At 41.2% G+C, this 20,410-nt stretch overlaps 1 protein-coding gene across 2 annotated transcripts in view; it reads right to left on the reverse strand.

Moving 5' to 3' along the window:
• Window positions 1–6,517: 6,517 nt before the first annotated feature.
• The window catches only part of syne3 (spectrin repeat containing, nuclear envelope family member 3), a 56,311-nt gene continuing 42,418 nt past the window's right edge, over window positions 6,518–20,410 (reverse strand). The window contains exons 15-18 of one of the 2 annotated variants that reach the window (XM_084914132.1): window positions 19,166–19,309; window positions 15,685–15,870; window positions 14,925–14,975; window positions 6,518–9,332 (exon numbers count right to left, since the gene is read on the reverse strand). In XM_084914132.1, coding sequence (XP_084770258.1) covers window positions 9,150–9,332; window positions 14,925–14,975; window positions 15,685–15,870; window positions 19,166–19,309 — 564 coding nt within the window. In that variant the 3' untranslated portion in view covers window positions 6,518–9,149. Of the gene's footprint in view, window positions 9,336–14,924; window positions 14,976–15,684; window positions 15,871–19,165; window positions 19,310–20,410 lie in introns of both variants that reach the window. The other variant, XM_084914131.1, reaches the window with a different exon arrangement.

Raw genomic sequence — 20,410 nt, forward strand, 5'->3', positions numbered from 1 at the left:
TGACACGAAAACACACACAGCTCAGCAGGCAGCCTTCACTAGCGAAGCCGTTCACAAACTCACTAATCAACGGAGGTACTTAACAGGTTCGACTTAGTATAATCCCGCGCCGACTGGAGCTCCGCCACCCTCTTAAATAAGACGCTCCTCATGAGGCCATCAGCTGCAGCTGGTGAAGGCTAATGAGCGGCAGGTGGGGCAGCCTCCAGTGCGGGAACACTTCCGGGTCGCCGTCCCCTCAGCGACCCCAAAACCTCCGGGAGAACACAGGGAGAAAGGACAAAGGGAGAGAAAACCACCAAAAACATAACATACTGAAAAATATACAAAAAATACATGAGCTCTGGGTCCACAGACCCAGGCCATGACAGTTTTGAACTCCGCAAATGTCATATCTTCCTTATCGTGGGTCATGTGTATTGCAAATGGTTTAAAACTTTCAGGTAGTCCCTTTAAAACCATAGCAATCAGTAATCCATCACCTAAAGTCTCACCCGTGTTGCGCAGCGCTGTAATGGCGGCCTCGGCTCTGATGACATAGTCTGTGACAGTCTCTTCCTTCTTTTTCTGAAGGGATGTCAGCGTGGTGTACAGGTTGATGATCCGGGGCTTCCCCTTTCCAGCGTAGTAGTCCCTCAATATTTGTAATGCTTTTCTCCCATTATCAGGGGCATCTCTCATAATCAGTGAGAGGCTTTTATTGTCCAAAAATTGGATTAACTCGGCGTAAGCGCCGGCGTTCCTTTTCTCACCCCACATGCTGCTGCCATTCTTGTCCACAGCCTTGTTACTTCCCGGATCGATTATTGTAATTCACTTCTTTCTGGTCTTACTCAAAAATCCATCCACAAGCTCCAACGCGTCCAGAACTCTGCTGCCCGTATCATCACCAGGACCCCTTCTGTCCACCACATCACTCCTGTCCTGCAGCAGCTTCATTGGTCAAATATCACATCAATTTCAAAATACTCTTGTACACATTTAAGGCTATTCATCATCTCTCTCCTCCATATCTCTCTGATCTGGTTCAGATCACCGCCCCATCTCGGTGTCTTAGATCTTCTTCTTCCCTTTCTCTCTCTGTCCCCTCTCCCCGTCTTGCCACCATGGGGAGCAGGGCTTTCAGCTACTCTGCTCCTCCACTCTGGGATTCCCGACCTTCTGATTTAAGAAATATCTCTTCCTTCTCTCTCTTTAAGTCCCAACTCAAAACTCACTTGTTCAAAATAGCTTATCCCACATAACCTCTCCACTCTATTTTAAATTTGTTTCATGTCGTATGCTTTTATGATTGTGTAAACTGCTTGCTTTTATGTTGCTTTTATGTTGCTTTTATTATTCTACTGTGTACAGTGTCCTTGAGTGTTCTGAAAGGCGCTTTCAAATAAAATGTATTATTATTATTATTATTATTATTATTATTATTATTATTATTATTACAATGCAGTTCAACACATTCTATAACAGGAGTACACACGATGTATATCTTAACAGACTGTTGTTTCTCTTTACTTAGCTGATTGGTTCTTACCATAATATGAATTCTAACAGTTGTCAAATATGGCTGTCAGCTGTGTACCAACCTGACTTCTGCACAACACAACTGATGGTCCCAACCCCATTAAGAAGGCAAGAAATTCCACAAACAAACCCTGACAGCCACACCTGTGAAGGGAAACCATCTCAGGTGACTACTTCATGAAGCTCATTGAAAGAAAGCCGAGGGTTTGCAACGCTGTCAACAAAGCAAAGGGTGGCTACTTACAGGAATCTGAAATATAGGACATATTTAAAGTCATTTACAATTCAGCAATTTGTCAAAAACATATACGTTGAAAAGTATTTCATATATGACGCTAAAATTTCATCATAACTGGTCACATTTTCAACCATATTGGAATTTTCACCATTATGCAACTTGGAGACAGTCAAGCAGAAGGCTGGGTTTATTTAAGACAGACTGACTATATCTGTGTGTATGTATAGCAAACTATAGTTATGAAAGTTAGACACTAGAAAAGGTTTTTAAAAAGGTGAGCATCCAGCACATTTGTAAATCTGGAAGCTTCTTTCAGCAAGGCTGCTCTGCTTTTTCTGCATGTGATTTGGCAGCAGGAGCAAGAGTACCAGATTGCAGAACAGCTCGGTGAGCCATCTGGGAGGGTGAGGTGAGAGCAGCGTAGGAGGCTTCATACACAAAGAGCAAAGAAATGACACAGATGTGCATGTTGGATGACAAAAACAGCAACAGTGATGTGAGAAACACCAGTTTTAGATCAGGTTGAACTGTATTTAACATTTAAATTTACAATAATTGATTACACGGCAGCGCGCAGTAGACTTCATCACAGTAGATGTGATGAAAGTGCTGTAACTAAGTTTAAGAATATAATTCACCCACTGTTATCATCTTCAATGCCCTGTACCAACACACAGCAGAGCAGCTACCGACAAGCTACTCCAACAGAGGTCGATTATTTTGTTAATCATTTTTAACTCTTTACTACGTACGACTGTGGATACTGTAGCTCCTGTGAAAAAGAGAGCCTCAAATCAGAATTACTTAACTCCCTGGTATAATTCTCAAACACTCACCTTAAAGCAGATAACTTGTAAGCTGGAGAGGAAATGACGTGTCAAAAATTAGAAGAACATCATTTAGCCTGGAGAAATAGCTTGCTGCTTTATAAGAAAGCCCTCAATAAAGCTAGAACATTTTACCCCATCACTGATTGAAGAAAATAAGAACAACCCCAGGTTTCTCTTCAGCTCTGTAGCCAGGCTGACAAACAGTCAAGGTGCTGTTTACAAGTAATATTAACGTTAACTAGTAATGAACTATATCACAAATAAAATTTTAACCATTAGAGAAAAATTTCAATTATATTTTCAATACAATTTTATTTGTACAGCGCCAAATCACAACAACAGTTGCATCAAGGAGCTTTATATTGTAAGGTAGACCCTACAATAATAAATAGAGAGAAAAACCCAACAATCATATGACCCCCTATGAGCAGCACTTTGGCGACAGTGGGAAGAAACCTCCAGCAGAACCAGGCTCAGGGAGGGGCGGCCATCTGCCACGACTGGTTAGGATGAGAGAAGGAAGACAGGATAAAGACATGCTGTGGAAGAGAACCAGAGATTAATAACAAGTATGATTCAATCCACAGAGGTCTATTAACACCTAGTGAGTGAGAAAGGTGACTGAAGAAGAAACACTCAATGCATCATGGGAATCCCCCAACAGCCTACACCTATTGCATATAAATAAGGGAGGATTCAGGGTCACCTGAGCCAGCCCTAACTATATGCTTTAGCAAAAAGGAAAGTTTTAAGGAAAGGAAAGTTTTTATCTTAAGAATAGAGATAGTGTCTGTCTCCTGAATCCAAACTGGAAGCTGGTTCCACAGAAGAGGGGCCTGAAAACTGAAGGCTCTGCCTCCCATTCTACTTTTAAATACTCTAGGAACAACAAGTAGGCCTGCAGAGCGAGAGCGAAGTGCTCTAATAGGGTGATATGGTACTACAAGGTCATTAAGATAAGATGGAGCCTGATTATTTAAGACCTTGTATGTGAGGAGCAGGATTTTGAATTCAATTCTGGATTTAACAGGAAGCCAATGAAGGGAAGCCAAAACAGGAGAAATCTGCTCTCTCTTTCTAGTCCCTGTCAGGACTCTTGCTGCAGCATTTTGGACTAACATTATCTACAGCTACAGTTTGAGTAGTAGTAGTTCAACCATTACTTAAAAAAACATCTGGAGACCCAGCAGTCTTAGCTAATTATAGGCCAATCTCCAACCTTCCTTTCATATCAAACATCCTTGAAAGAGTAGTTGTCAAACAGCTAACAGATCATCTGCAGAGGAATGGCTTATTTGAAGAGTTTCAGTCAGGTTTCAGAGCTCATCACAGCACAGAAACAGCTTTAGTGAAGGTTACAAATGATCTTCTTATGGCCTCTGACAGTGGACTCATCTCTGTGCTTGTCCTGCTAGACCTCAGTGCAGCGTTCGATACTGTCGACCATAATATCCTATTAGAGCGATTAGAACATGCTGTAGGTGTTACAGGTACTGTGCTGCAGTGGTTTGTATCATATCTATCTAATAGACTCCAATTTGTACATGTAAATGGAGAGTCCTCTTCACACACTGAGGTTAATTATGGAGTTCCACAGGGTTCAGTGCTAGGACCAATTCTGTTTACATTATACATGCTTCCCTTAGGCAGCATCATTAGAAGACATAGCATACATTTACACTGCTATGCAGATGACACCCAGCTCTATCTGTCCATGAAGCCAGATAACACACACCAATTAGTTAAACTGCAGGAATGTCTTAAAGACATAAAGACCTGGATGGCCGCTAACTTTCTGCTTCTTCATTCAGATCAAACTGAGGTTATTGTACTCGGCCCTGAAAATCTTAGAAATATGGTCTCTAACCAGATTCTTCCTCTGGATGGCATTACCTTGGCCTCCAGTAACACTGTGAGGAACCTTGGAGTCATGTTTGACCAGGACATGTCCTTCAACGCACATATTAAACAAATATGTAAGGCTGCTTTCTTCCATTTGCGCAACATCTCTAAAGTTAGAAATATTGTCATGGCTACTGGACGGACTCACGCGCAGACAGTTCTTTCTTTGAGAACAAAAGGAGATTATTTATTTACAACAGGGATCACCTCAGTGCTATATATATGTACAGTGAGTTGGGGGGGGGGGGGGGGTCCAGGGCTCCAGGGAGAGAAGGGGGGGGGGGAATCCACACACGCTTCCTCTTCCACTCAGTCACCGCCACAGCTCCTCCGCACACACGCACTCCTCTTCAGCCGCACTCGCTCCGAAACTCCACACACGCTGCCACACCCGGGCAGGTCCCGTGATTTGGTCCAGAAGAGGGATATCTACACACAGAATTCAACGTTAGTTCTTTTGGTAATGCCGAGAGCACGAACTCAGGAGGTTCAACGTTCCAGCGGTGAGCTGCTCTGTGCCACTGCCTTAAATAGCAGCTGGGGAAATCAGCCAGATCAGCAGCAGGTGGAGACAATCACACAGGTGCGTGGGCCAAGAGCGAGAGCCTGTAACGAGCTCCACCCAGGCAGAGAGGAGGAGGACAGACAAAGAAAACAAAAAAGAACAACAACAACAAAACCTGTAGCCAGCGTGAGCCAGCCAGAGAGACACGGGGACTGTGACAAATATCCTGTCTCAGAGTGACGCTGAAAAACTAGTTCATGCATTTATTTTTTCTAGGCTGGACGACTGTAATTCATTATTATCAGGATGTCCTAAGAACTCCCCCAAAAGCCTTCAGTTAATATAAAATGCTGCATGCTCTTATCCAAAGTATGTCTTTTGTCCTGTGTGAAAGACTTGGAGCCACACATAGCGTTTCACAACTGTTTGTTTCTTTTATCTGTTATGGCACACACAATGCTTCCAGGTCAGCATCTTTGCTTTCTCCATGGCCAGCGGTCCAGTTGGCTCCATCCTCCAATGTCCCCAGCATCACTAAAGAAGGAACAGAGCGTGTGGCTGCAGCACCTCATGAGGCGCTGGAAAGTGGCTGGGGCTCCGAACAAGCTGAAGTGTAACAAATGGTCACACTTCAACCCGTACGAAGTGGAGAAGGCTGTCTTTTCCTTGGACTCTGCAGACAAGGGAATCTGCCAGTAACCATTGGTTAAATCCAGTGCAGTGAAAAATTAAGCTGTGCCTAACCAGTCCAGGAGCTCGTCCATCTGGAGCATGGGGTAGGCATAAAATCGTGACACTTCATTTAACTTGAGGTAGTCGACACAGAACCATTTAGACCCATCTTTCTTCATAACTAAAACTATGGGGCTACAGCAAGCACTGTGCAACTCTTCTATAACTCCCATTTTCAGCATTTCAGTCAGTTCTTTCTGAACAATTTGTCACCTCAGGGCCCTGGGGAAGAAGAGTGGAGATAAATGGATTAGTGTACGCTCTGCAGGGGCAGGCCCAGGAGGCTTCCTCCTCAGTGCTGGCACAGGTGGTGGTCTGCCGGCCGGCTGGTTACGGCTCACCACTCCCTCTGGCCAGGCAGCCAGGTGATCCTTCACAAGGGTAACCGTGGCTTCCAAGCTCACCGGTCTGTGGCAATGGCGCCAGCGCGCTGTTTCCCTGGGCAGGCCATCCACAAACTGTTCTCGGACCACCATTGCCAGCACGCATCCGTTCCCCTCCAGTGTGATTACTTCACCTCCCTGGCACCATCCCACTGTCACCAAAGTGCTGCTCATAGGGGGTCATATGATTGTTGGGTTTTTCTCTGTATATCTCTTATGTAGGCTCTACCTTACAATACGCCTTGATGCAACTGTTGTTGTGATTTGGCGCTGTATAAACTAAACCCCATTTAATTATCTAATCCTCTTATGTTCACGTCAGTGGAAAAATACAGGCACTTTGTTGGTAGCATTAATCAAATATTTAACAAAATCAAAACAAAACAAAAACCAAACCACACAATGATTCCTCACAAAATATTTAATAACAGAATAAAAAACCGGTTAAATACAAGCACTGTCGAATAATATGAAGCACTTCTTCCTTCACTATTCTATAATGTAACAATATGTAAATCCTACATGTCAGAGTTTACCTGCATCTTCATAATGAATACATCCATCTGAGGAAAGTTTGCATAACATATATTCTACCCTCTCTGTTGCTGAAAGACCAGCTGTGCTCAAGAGATGCAAGTCATTGGACATGTTGCATAAATTATTAATAAATGCATACGGTTGGATTATGGGATTTGAGACAGGCATTGCATAGGCTTTTCTAAAGGGATACATGCATACATATCATAGGACTGAGTAGAACAGTGCAGCAAGGAGCAATACCACACCAGTTATTCTTGATTCAGCATACAATGCAACACACATGATAGAAACACATATGCCTTGTGTTGCTATGTAACTCGTATACTGTATGCGTGGTACCAAATACAGCCAATCCCATTTTAAGGCTTTGTAACTGGATGCCTTTACTTTTATGTAGTACATATTTTCTTAATTTTTGTGTAAAGCTGCTACATGAAGCAAATATATTGTTGATCACTCAAATAAGTGACAGAAGAAAAAAAAACCCAAATAAAAAACTCTGATGTCCATTGCTTTTGTTTAATCGCCACTGACAAACCAGCGTGAACCACAGTGAAAGTTCAAACTTGACATCGTCAGGGGTGACGCTGGGTTCATAGCATACCAGAAAAAGTAGGCTTTTGTGGCCCACATTTTTTTTTCAGGTTTCATAACCAAAAATATGTTATAAACACTAGATGACTCTGTACACACGGCGAGCCTCATATTGTAACCAGGTTCTTGTTGTAACCTTGATATGATAGTACATAAAGTAACAAATCACAAACTGAGATCAAGACTTTTCTATTGACGTCAGAGGGGTATATATACAGGTTTACTGTTTAGTCAGGTTTCACCATTTATTTTTTAGAAATGTCAAATATGTTAAAAGTTGGACTAGAACGTGCACTTTACACACTTCAGCAGTGCTTGCCACTTGATAAATGTAAATAAATCATAAAAATCTAAATCAGGAGAGAAGTGATTTCCAGCTCGATACATCATTAAACATGAACACTTGGCCGGCAACAGGAATACCCATCCACCCTTTGGCACATTTTACTCTGTTCTGACATCATCAGTGCACTGAGCTATAGACTCTTTTGTTCTTTATTACAAGCAAGGCCCACTTCTTTGATCAACTGCAATGGCCTGCTCCCTCTCATTCTCAGTTATTTCAGATGCTGTCCTAAGAAACAGATAAGACAAATGGAACTAGAGAAGCATAGCATGACCTGGAGACTTTTTAAGACAGTATTAAAGAGTCCATGTACAAGGGCGGTCTAATCCAAACTACTGTATTTACTCCAACAGTGACCACATTTAGCTGTTCTGCTTTTATGACAAATTAAGGGAATGCATTACTGTGAAAAGTGGCCATGACAGGTATCAGAGAGTCACCAGGAGCTTCTCCTTTACTCTTTACGTAGATGAGCAGAGCATCAGCATGATGATCAACACAGGAACTGTAGTCAGCTGCACTGATGATGTCACAACACAAGCAAACAGTAAGCATATTGAAACAAAAAAAACAGAAAAACCCAGACTGTCTGCAACTATAATAAAAATGTTCTAAGTGACGTTAAAAGTCCTGGAGCTCTACTTTGAGCCTTTAATATTCCTGTTGACTCTACCTTTGGCAACCATTAGAAATAAAGCTTTTAAATTGCAACAAGGGTTTATTTGAGGAAATATGGTAGGATATTTGTCATTTAAAATGTATAAACGCCAAAGTACCGTGTCTGGCATTGCTGCTATAGTCTTTGGTTTCAGCCTTCTTGCTCAACAATTCTATGTATGAACTGTGACTTTGGCTTATCATGTTTTAATTTCTAAATCTGTCTTTGGTGGATTTAAATAGTCAAACTAAAACAATTCCAGTCAGCTGATAATCAGTCTCCAATCAAATGGTAAACAAGCACTGATCCACGTCTCCTCAAATTTTCAAAGTAAGAAAATTAGATTTATGTGAGTCTGGCAAAAATGATACTAAATGAAGAAAAAAAAATAAAAGAATCGAACGAATCTAAAAGTCCCAAGCTCAAACGCAAAAGCATGTCAGGGCTACGCGGGATGTATTTTATAGATGTTAAGCTTTCCTGTCTTCATAGACACTTCACATCTGTAAATGATAAGATTAAGAATGACTGATGTGCCAATTAATACTTCTAATGGTAATGGGCAGTTTTACACATGGTTAAGAGATCATGGTTTCATATAGTGAAAAAACCTTAGAAGACATTTAACCATGCAGTGCAGAATGCAAAATGTTGTTTGCATACACACGATGCTCTAGGTTGCACTATTCTTTTAGACTAGATCTGTCACAGAGAGATATGCACTGCAGACTTTACACTGATCTGAAGTTTGGGTAGACCAGCTCTGTGGTCTAGTACAGTTACATATGATCTTCAATCACAGGGGAATGCCGGGTCTTAGGTAATCAAGTCAACATTTCCTACATAATCCACAGCCCATCATAGAGTTTTCTGTTGTCTTCTGTTGTCACAGGAAATCTCCTATGTGGGCGGAGGTCCTTCGTAGCGGAGCATGATGTTGAAGGATCGGGCAAAGTTGTTAGAGAGAGAGCAGCTATTGCCTTCATCCATGAGGGGCAGCAAGAAGGCCAGGAGCAGCAGAGCGAGGAAGAGGAGCCACAGAGGAAGAGCCAACCGACAAACCCGCTGCAGCAGTCCAGGTTTCTGCTGATAAAGAAGTAATACAGGGTTACTGGAACACATAGTTAATCAAACAAATGAATCCCCATTGATACATGTTAAAATGACCAACTATACAGCACTACAAAGTGTGCTTGCAGCCCAGCACAAATAATGCTTCTGGCCTATTCATAATTAATCCATTTGGAACTCTCAGAGCTTAAAGTTGGGTTACTTTGACTGAAAAAAGCAGTTGTAGCTAGTTGCTAATAGCAATGTCCCATGCAATTGCATTGCTGGTGCCTCTGTAATGGAGCAATAGCATGTCCAAGTCTACCCTTAAATTTTGGTGAAATTCTAATATTTGCAGTTCATGACTACTGCTTGCTAACCAAGCTGCCCAAGGCTGCTAGCAATACTTGATAGCAACACTGCACCATCAGACATCATGCCTGGTTAAAAATAAACAAAAACAATAAAACAAACCAGTCTACCAAAGAGAAGTTGATATCAGAGCAATCAAAACCATGTTTTATTCATCTCTACAGTGTTTTTATTAGTATCTATAACGTGAATGACAACAATGATATGGTTCTGTGATCATTCATCAGCTCTTAAAAAGAGGAAATCTGCACCACTGCAAGCAGAAAGCAGAAGACAGCTCAGTCACACAGTCAGAAACATCACATACCAGAGCAAAATGACTCAGCTCAGGCCTCTGCCTCTTTGTTCTCAGACTTGTTATTCTGTGAATCATGTTTACCGCCTACATCCATCTTTCACCTTCTGAACACTGTATCACCAGCCTCACTGGTGGCAATGTGAAAACAACAAAACAGAGGTCTACACAGTGTAATACCAGGAAAAAGGCAGAAAAATATTTAAGATGCTTTGTATTGGTGTGTAGTACAAATAAAACTTCCCAAAATACACCATTGTTGTACTTCCTCACGTCAGATCTCTGTGTACTTTACAAATAACAATTAATACAGATGGCTGAGGGACAAATTGATAGAAAACGCATTAATGAAAGTCTTTCATAATGATGATGATTATGAGAATATGCACAATGCCTAATGAGCCACAATGGTTTTGTGTCGGGCATCATTGTGTTGTGTTTAGATTCACATTTTATGGTATTTATCCGATATTACGTATCGGTATCGGTCTGATACTGACGTAAATTACTGGATCGGATATCGGCGAGAAATAAAACATGTAATCGATCCATTAAATATCAAAAAAGCACCTCACAAAACTTGCGACACGGCGTAACTCGGCTCATAACCGTAGCAGTCGGAGCAGTGTGGTCACGTGATAGAGCGGCTGTGTGTATTTGGAGCCTCGCTACCAAACCAGCATTTCATCTGGTAGGAAGTGATCCCAGAGAGAAGTAAAGCAAGTGTGTAAGTTCATCTCTGAGTGTTTGTAAAGCATTCCAGTGTTAAGCTTAAGAACCGATATATGGAGCGACTGCCTCTCTCTCTCTCTCTCTCTCTCCTGCTGCTACTTCAATCATGAAACTGATCAGTGATCAGCTGATCGGCTTTTCTGTCGCGAGTCTCTCTTGTTTGTTTTTGGCCCACTTTGCACCAGAAAGAGGAAACCAGCGGCTGAACAACAGCAGCACGTTTAAGCTTGATAAGCTGTTGTTAGAATTTATTTAATATTACTTTCTACACCAGGATCTTTTTCTACAGCTGACGGCTGGTAACTGTGCAGGGGCGGATCTAGCAAAGTTTAGCCAGGGGGGCCGATAGGGCATGAACAGGGAAAAGGGGGCACAAAGACATACTTTTCTTTCTTATTCTCATTTAAAATGTCGAGCTTTTAATAATTAATTATCTGAATCTTACACCCAAAGTTTTAATCTGATGTAAAATATATAGAAGTCCATTACTGTATATAGTAACTGTTAAGTCTAATATACCCTAGTAAGCTGTAGTACTTTTTCCTTTGGGAACCATCTGTGCAGTTCTGTTGAAGAAAGATGTTGAATCTATTTAATTATTCTTGAAAAATAATTTATTTCTGTGCATTTTTTTTTTTCCACACTGCATCAAATTAAAGTTGATTACGTCGATTAAGCATCATGAGGTGGAGGGTGGTTCCCTATTTTTTTTTTTTGCTGGGAGTTTGCAGCCCTATTAGTCAGGTTGCTTAATATTTCTGCTAAGTACTCTTTAAAATACCAGAATAGGGAGGATGGAGCAGGTTTAAGTTTATTAGATTGATGGGTTTTGCTGAACTATAAAATATTTTGGGTGCAGTGCATTTTTTACATACAGGTATAACAGAATAGCTTTAGTGTTTTTATTTATTTAAACCTGAGTATGAACTTATACAAAATGCAGCAAGATATTAAAAAAAAAACAAAAAACAGTTTTATTGATTAAAAAACACTATATCGGATTCATATCGGTATCGGCAGATATCCAAATTTATGATATCGGTATCGGACATAAAAAAAAGTGGTATCGTGCCATCTCTAGTTTTTAGTCAATGAAATATTTGTCAATGGAAAAATAGTGTATAGATTATGGTCACTAGTTACCATTTTTTCAACTTTCTGGAAAAAAAACCAACCCTCAAATAATAGCAGCTCCTTCAGGACAATAACTGCAACTGATTAAATGTAATCGCACTGCAGCTGTCTGAAAGGCTTTTCCAATATGTGGCTATTACTGTTAAAAAAGATATTTGGATGTTTCTTTGGTCCACTCTTCTTTACAATGTTGTAGCACTCCACCAATCAGGACTGTATTGTTGCCAGCACTAAGCCACTCCCCAGTAAAAGACATATGACAGCCTATTTGTCAGAAGGACTCTCAAAGCACGAGAAACAATTCTCTGGTCTGATGAAACAAACATTGAACTCTTTGGCCTGAATGCCAAGCCCTCACCAACTATAAAGAGCAGACCCCCTCCAACCCCCGACAGGGGCCTCAAACTTGCACAGGAGCTCAACAGCTTCTTTGCTTGATTTGAGACCACCCAACCCCCACTCCCCTTGCCCCCCACCTCCCCCGTCTCCCTCCAGAAGCATGAGGTCAGGAGGTGACTGAGAGCAGTGAACCCCAGGAGAGCTGCCGGCCCTGACAGCAACCCAGGAGCTGTGGTTAAAGCCTGCACGGACCAACTGGCAGGGGTCCTCACCAGGCTGTTCTACTTCTCCCTGACTCGTGCTCGGGGCTGCGTTCTCAGACTACTGTATGCCCTGTACACATATGACTGTACACCAACCCACCCAACCAATGTCATATCATCAAATATGCCGGTGACCACTGAGGTTGGGCTCATCTCTCATGGAGATGAGATAGGGTACGGAGCAGATGAAGAGACCTTGTCCTGCTGGTGCTCAGAAAATAACCTGAAGCTGAATGTCCTCAACACAAAAGAACTCACAATGGACTTCAGGAGGTAAAAACAGGTCCACTCCACTCTCATTATAAATGGAAAATGAGTGGAATTTGTCTCCACCATCAGGTTTCTGGGCACCCACAACTCCACCAATCTCACCTGGACCCACAACAACAACGCCCTGGTAAAAAAGGCCCAGCAGCAGCTGCACTTCCTCCATGTCACGATGAAGAAGAACCTAGACCAGAAGCTGCTGCTGGCCTTCTATCGATCCTCAGCAGAGAGCGTTTTCTCCTACTCTCTGGGTGTTTGGTATGCAGAGGCCATAACTAACAACACAAAGGTTGTGTAGAGGGTAATTAACAGTGCCCCCCCCCCCCCCCCCAAAAAAAAAAAAAAATCATAGACTGCCCTCTGCTGACCCCTGGAGGCCATTGTATGATTCTCCTGTCTCAGGAAAACCAGGGCTTTTACAGTTGACATCTTGCATCCTGCCCACCACCTGTTTGACCCGCTGCCCTCTGGTTGGCACCTCATGTGAATCAGGTCCCACACCTCCAGACTCACAAACGGCTTCTTCCCCTGGGCTATTTGGCTGTTACGAAACACTATCCCCTGACTCCCCACCTCACAAATCTGAGCCATGGTTAAGAGTAACCCCCATCACTCTGGCACTACTTCCAAGCACTTTACAACTTTTCTCTAATGTGTGCTTCTCTCTCTTTTTTGTATACATCCCTCTTGATTGTATATCTTTCTACTATTTGCTATTTATTCCAGCTGTCTACTATTTATTTTATTCCAACAGAGCTGGTTTGGGGCACCCACAATTTCCTTATGCATGTACAATGACAATAAAGGGCTATTCTATTCTAGTCTATTCTATTGATCAGTGGCCACTGACCACTAATCAATGATCATTAATCAATGGTCATGAAAACTGGATGATCTTGGATTGTCTAAGAATTTCATCTCTGCTTTCCACAGATGATGTGGTTCTGTTGGCTTCATCGGGTCGTGACCTCCAGCTCGCACTGGAGTGGTTCCCCGTTGAGTGTGAAGCGGCAGAAATGTGAATGAGCAAGTCTGAGGCCATGATCCTCAGCCAGAAAAGGGTGGAGTGCCCACTCCGGGTCAGAGACGAGTTGCTGCCCAAAGCAGAGGAATTTAAGTATACCCCGTTTTTGTTTACAAGTGAGGCAGCAGGAGATTGAGAGGTAGATCACAGTAGAGATGGTTCGGGCATCTGACAAGGATGCCTCCTGGTGAGGCGTTCTGGGCATGTCCCACTGGGCGGAGGCCCCGGGCAGACCTGGGACACACTGGACAGATTATATCTCACGCTGGCCTGGGCTTCTCTGCTTAGGGTGCTGCTCCCACGACCCAGCCCCAGATAGGAGAAGGAGAAGGATAGATGGCTGGATGGACTTTTGCACGATATACGATTTTAAATAATTATAACAAATAAAAATATTAAGTTGCAACTAAACGGAAAAGAATATAGGCCATTATCATAATTCAAAAAGAAACCTAAACAAGTAACAAACCAGAAAACAAAACAGCCTAAATGAAAAATTAAGTTCTACCAGTCTCAGAGAAAATCTCCACCTCTGCAGGAAGTTTGTGCACAATAAAATAATTTTTCTTTAATTTTCTTTTAAATTGTAGCTGTCCAAGAGAGTCCAGGCTTTGTTGATGAATAAAGGTGGTCATTTATATTGCCACATATGCTGTTTTTTCATGTATATTTTAGTGAATATCCTTGCAAAATATAAACAAAAGTGGGTTACTCAAAAGCTTTGCACAGTACTCTCAATACAGTATATTCTAACAATGGCATTTCTGATTTCTATGACCTCTAAGCCAAAAATAAAAACATCCCTGAAATATTTCATATATTCACAACATTTTTTGAAATGATTTGTGTTAGAAAAACAAACAAAAACAAACTAAATTCAAAATCAAGACAGTTAACTTTTTGTGATGCGCTCACCTGAACTGGTTTTTTACCCCAGCCTTAACAGTTACTTGATTTCAGCACAAAAATGTTGTTTTCTTGATTTAGTAACAAATCTTCATAATCACATTTTTCATTTTAATCAGTTGTTAAATCTATTTAGAACAATTTACATGTAGAAGCTGGAGAAGGTAGCCCACAGACTGTGATATTTTAATCTTCCAAGACTTCAACCAACTCTGTAACTAAAGTGAAAGAAATATTTGTTGACCGAGTATGCTTGTAGTTGTCATTTGAACATATCTGAACTCTGCTCTTACCTTTCGAGCTGGTGCTGCAATGGCTGCATCCTCCTGTGTGGCTGGGACTCTCTGCAGAGAAAAAAAACCTGCCCGTTATTTTACGGTGTTTTACCAGACTGTGCGCTGTGTCCTTTAGGATTATATTTTTTTATTTATATAAATGTTTTTACATAAACAGCCGTGTCTCAATACCTAGAGAACGTTGTTAAAATGCATAATTTTAACATCATTACACAGTCCAGTGAAAAAGTAAGGGGACAAATCTCTTGTATGTCACACAAGTTAAGAAACCATCATAAAGACAGCAATAAATGTGAGACTAGCAAAGAACAGCAACAATAGATTGTTTAAAATCAAACAACTACATGTGGGCCCCGGATACCTGCTGCATGTATGCAGACACCAGTCTGTTACTTTTTACCTCACCTTTCTCCTGTTATATGAAATATACTTGGACGGATGGATGCATAGTTAACGCCATAAGATCCACATTAAAATAGATTCCATCACAGGGAAAACACAAACATGCAAATGTTTCTAATTTGTTAACTAGATATGTCGAGTGTGATTCGGTTTGCAGACCTGAGCAGACAGGGGATTGTACCACTAACCTTCTGATTAATAGGCGACCTGCTCTACCACCTGAGCTACAGCCACCTAGGTGAAGCCTCATCAATACACATCAATTAGACTTTTTCATTCTTACAGCAGAAGCCAAGAAAAATAGTTTCCTGCTAGTTTTGTCTCTATAATGTTCAGAAGTCAGCTGTCCTCTCACCTTGGAACTGATCCTGTTCCTCACATCTCCGACATCCTTGAGCTTAGACTTGTAAAGCATCCAGCGGTAGCGGAGGTCCTCCAGGCCGGCCTCTTCTTTTGGTCCAGTACCAGCCTCACTGCTCTGGCTATCCTGGATCAACAGCTGAAACTGCTTCTGACCCCAGGACAGGTCAGCTCTCAGAGACTGCAACAGGACACAGATTTGACTCACAGAACTAGTTTTAATAAAATACACAGTACAGGCTTTTCCTGGTGTGTGGATTGCTACTTCTGAGGCGAAATGCAAGATTCAGAACAACAAAACTCAAATTTTAACCACAAGAGGTCAGTATAACAGTGTCTTTTGCTCTGCAGGCTGATCATAAAAAAAATCTGACTACAATCACTATGCAAAATAATCACTTTGACACATGAACAATTGTTATGCAAGATTATACAAAGTTCTAAAACCACAGCCACTCAACAGATGAAAAACACAATGAGTTCTGGCTCCAGGTTAACCAGAGGTTCTGTTAGAGCTTCATTGTTATGGTAAATGTGGGTCTTCAGGCAAAACTGTTGCTGACATGTGGAATTCTTTCCCACAGTATCAGAGAGTGCAGCACTTTGAAACATTTGTCATGTAGTTTGAAAACATGCTGTAAAGATTCTGACTCTTGCATGCATACAGAATGTGGGAGGACTGGTATTCACCCTGGTGCAGGAAACTAGTACGGTTACTCCATTTTTTTCTTGTGACATGGCCTATACTGTTTTCTACATGGTCTAATCTACTCATGTATTTATATATCAGGTTCCTTATTACAGCCTTACACACTATGATATGTCTATGCAGATAAAAGAGTGTTGACACAAACAATAACATTGATGTGAAAGGCTCTTCTTTGTATTTTCAAACACTGGCTGGAAAACATCTGAGCTACACATGGGTACGGTGTTGTACCCATGAGACCTTCTCAAGAGAAACAACTGGAACCTTAATAAGTGAAACATGACGCCCTTAACAACCGGCTCTAGTAATAACTGACTGATAGCTAATATACCAGCAATAAATAACAGGCTTTAACACCCTCAGATTTAATGATATAGTTCTAAGCGATATTCATGTCAGCCTAATGTAGCACATCCCTCTCTAATATCAGTTTCAGTCTGCATAATGTGCAGTCATTAGAAAACAAAACTTTGTTTTGTAATGACAACATTATTTACCATAATAACCAATCAGCCTCAATCAATCAGACTTGGCCCCTGCCTTTCCCTGCACTGTCACAAGGTACCGGATCCCTGCAGGGCTGTATTCTCTGCCTCCTACTGTACACCTACGACTGCACACCAACGATGGGTGGGTGGGTCATCGCTGATGGAGATGAGACAGCGTACAGAGCGGAGGTACAGAGTTAGTGTGTTATTATATTAAATTATAATAACACACTGGACAATCTGAAGAGCAGTTTCAGCAACAGGTTCCTTCAACCTGGCTGCCTGAGGGAACGCTACAGGAGGTCGTTCCTTCCCGCTGCTATCGGACTGCTGAATTCATCCACTTGGGTCAGATCCACACACGTGGAACAGAACGAATCACACCTCGATGCACCCGGTCGCTTTTGTAGACCGCAACATATATTTGCACACATACTTGTCCTTTTATATTTGTAAGTATATTTATATTTACACCTCTATCTCAATAATCTTCTTAATACCTATCCATCAATATCTGGTTCTGCATTTCATTTTATACGAGTGCTTGACGTTTGTTGCTATGACAACTCAGTTTCCCTCTGGGATTAATAAAGTCTGTCTGATTCTGAAGTTGCAGTGTGCTGGGCTATCCATGCACTCACATCAGTTTTTAAAGCTGGAGGTCTGCCGCTGAGCACTGAAGGCAGATTTGGATGTTGGGACTGTAGACGTGCACATTGCTCTGGACTGAGCTTCTCTGTATGCACAGTTTTCCAGTCACGCTCTTTATCTTTAGTAACATTTCAGAGAGGATTTTCTTGTGTACTTAAAGCAGGACGCTGCTGCATGAACTGTAACCTGCAGTCGTTTTAACCTTTATTTAAAAATTTTCAGCTATGTCTCTTATTTCTTCATTGTTAACTTTACCGTGATTGTCACTGAATTGTTTGTGCGGTAGACCGTAAATTCTCATCCAGCTTTTCGCCCCTTCTGCCTGTGAAAGCCTTCTTACAACAGACGTGTGTAGTAGGTTACGCACATCTTAAGAGGTTTATTTACTGCTGTTGCCGACTGCACTGACACAAAAAAATATCCAGAAATTCAAATATCCAGACCGAATGTTTTCAAAATGCAAAACATTTCACTAAAAGTTAACATTCTGCACTGACCCATTTTTATTACTAGATTGCTAGTTTTTGCAAGTTTCTGAATGGGCCTCATTACTGTGATACAGCTGTGACAATCACCGGGAGACATGACGGTAATTTCAGCAAAATCAATATTGACTGAATGGAGCATGTGAAGAATGTGGACACAGCACCACAGATCTGAACAGAATTGTGACATCTGAAAAATATGAACTAGTCTACTGCGAGTTGGTCTGTGACAACAACATTTGCAACACAGTTTCAGAGACACTGGCTCTCAAAACAAATAGTCAAAGTATCAAAAATATAGTCACAATAAAAAAAAATAAATCAATAAATAATGAACTGGTTATTCAGAAAAATCCACTGTAGATGTGTTTTCTGATGCCAACACATCTACAGTCTGCAGAGAGTTTATTATACTAGATTATTTAGATATGAAGCCCTGCTGTTCTCCTTCCAACAGCTTCATTCTCTCTTGTTGACAAAATCCTCCGTCTAGCTAGATGTGCTGCATCAGAGAGAGATTTTGTTCTGAAGCTCACAGTCTGTGCTACCTTTTCCAACATCATACCAGTAAAATTATAGTCTGTGATTCATGGGCTACGTTGTAAAAGGTATAAACACATGTATGTTAGCATTTTAGACCTATAACTGCAGACCAGCTTTTTGTCAAAACGTTAATTGCAAATCAGTGTCTTCACAGTCCCACCGTAACATTAAACAAGCATATGACAATAAACAATTGCAGCCAGGCATACATTATGCAAATTAGGGCAACTCTCAGATGGATATGAGAGAAATCATTTTTTTCTTAAACAAAAATATCACAATCATGGCTACAAGGATTCATCGATTAATTCATCAGTTGTTTTTCTTCAGTGCTTCATTTAACACGAGGCTGTGTAGAGCGTAGTTTCTCCCTCCTATTTAAGAGGTTTCCATGATGACAGAGTACAGACAATTTTATTTCACGCTTGAACATGTTTTTAAAGTGCTGGACACACATAAAATATTTTCCTTAACTTCTGATTGGGCAAGACCTCAATTTGGGTAGCCTGAGCTAAATCCAGCCTAACCGGTGACCACCACCTGTCCTGGCATCTTTCTGCAACGAAAACGTCCTGACTGTTTGCACATTCACAAGCTCACCTTGAGTGTATCCTGCTTGAGTCTGACATCTTTGGCGCTGTGTGCTGCTCCTTTGGAGCTGAGAATCTCAGAGAGGAGTTCGTTCTGTTTGAACAGCCAAGAATCAAACTCCTTCCTCCTGGATTCATGGTGTCCTTGGCTCCCCTGGAAAACCCCAAACAAGTAATGAAACATTTACATGCACACTAAAACACCTTAGTTAAAACACCTAGTGAAAAATGAAAACCATCTAAACCCAGATTAGTGATTTAATAAAATTTTAAAAATCTATTTTATATTAACACACAAACTTGAACTTATTTTATGTGTAGAAAAGTCTCTCAGCTTTAGTGTTCCAGAGTATGAAAGTATGTTACCAAAGTATTTTAAAGTGTATAAGTGAGAGTGTGACATCAGGAGCTGCGTCTTTGTTGCCCAGCATATTGGGCATATTTTATTCACCTTAGAACATAGAAGACATGTCAAATGTTTATTAAAAATATTAGCATATTTTGAATGTGAGGGCAGCAACATGAAACTCAAAAAACACCAGCAACCGCCAGTGCTACCCCTCAGCACGGTAGTCGACACACCTATGGTATCAGTTTGAAAACTCTGCATCGCTGCATTCTAGTTATTAAATTCACAAGGTCTTCAGAAAACATGACGTCTGACCTCAAGGTTGAGGACAATGAGATTCAAACTTGCCTGAGATTTTTAGTAGCTGCACCTATGACCTTAAATCAACATAAAACATTTGGCGCACAATGAAATAATAAAATATGAGGAGGAAGACCCTGGACTGCTGAGCAGCTAAAATGAGACAAGACTGGGATGATTTTCCTCTCCCACAAGTTCAACAGTTGCATATGGACTATTGGTAAAAGAAAAAGGAAGGCCACACAACTTCTTTGAGATGTGTTGTGGGCAACAAATTCAAAATGTTCTTTTCTTAAAATTAGTACACTTTCTCATTTCAGATGTTTGATATGTCTTCTATGGGTTTCTGAGGTCTGCAAATCACTGACTTCTGTTTTTATTTACATTTTACAAAGCAGCCCAAATGTTTTGGTGTATCAGTGATTGTACTGGTGGTTCAGCAAGAAGCATTTTCTTTCCCATGATAGAGGAGGCAAACCCAAAACAACCAGTTAGTGGCTTCAATTGTGGGAGGACTGAATAATGTGTTTCACACATAAACCCTTTTTGGAAGTGGTTTATAAAAGTCAATGATGTTGTGTGTTTATTGTTTGTATTAGATCAGTT

Source organism: Perissodus microlepis, chromosome 19 (genome assembly GCF_051167445.1).
Source record: "Perissodus microlepis isolate ML-2025 ecotype Zambia chromosome 19, ASM5116744v1, whole genome shotgun sequence".
NCBI classification, from domain to species: Eukaryota; Metazoa; Chordata; class Actinopteri; order Cichliformes; family Cichlidae; genus Perissodus; species Perissodus microlepis.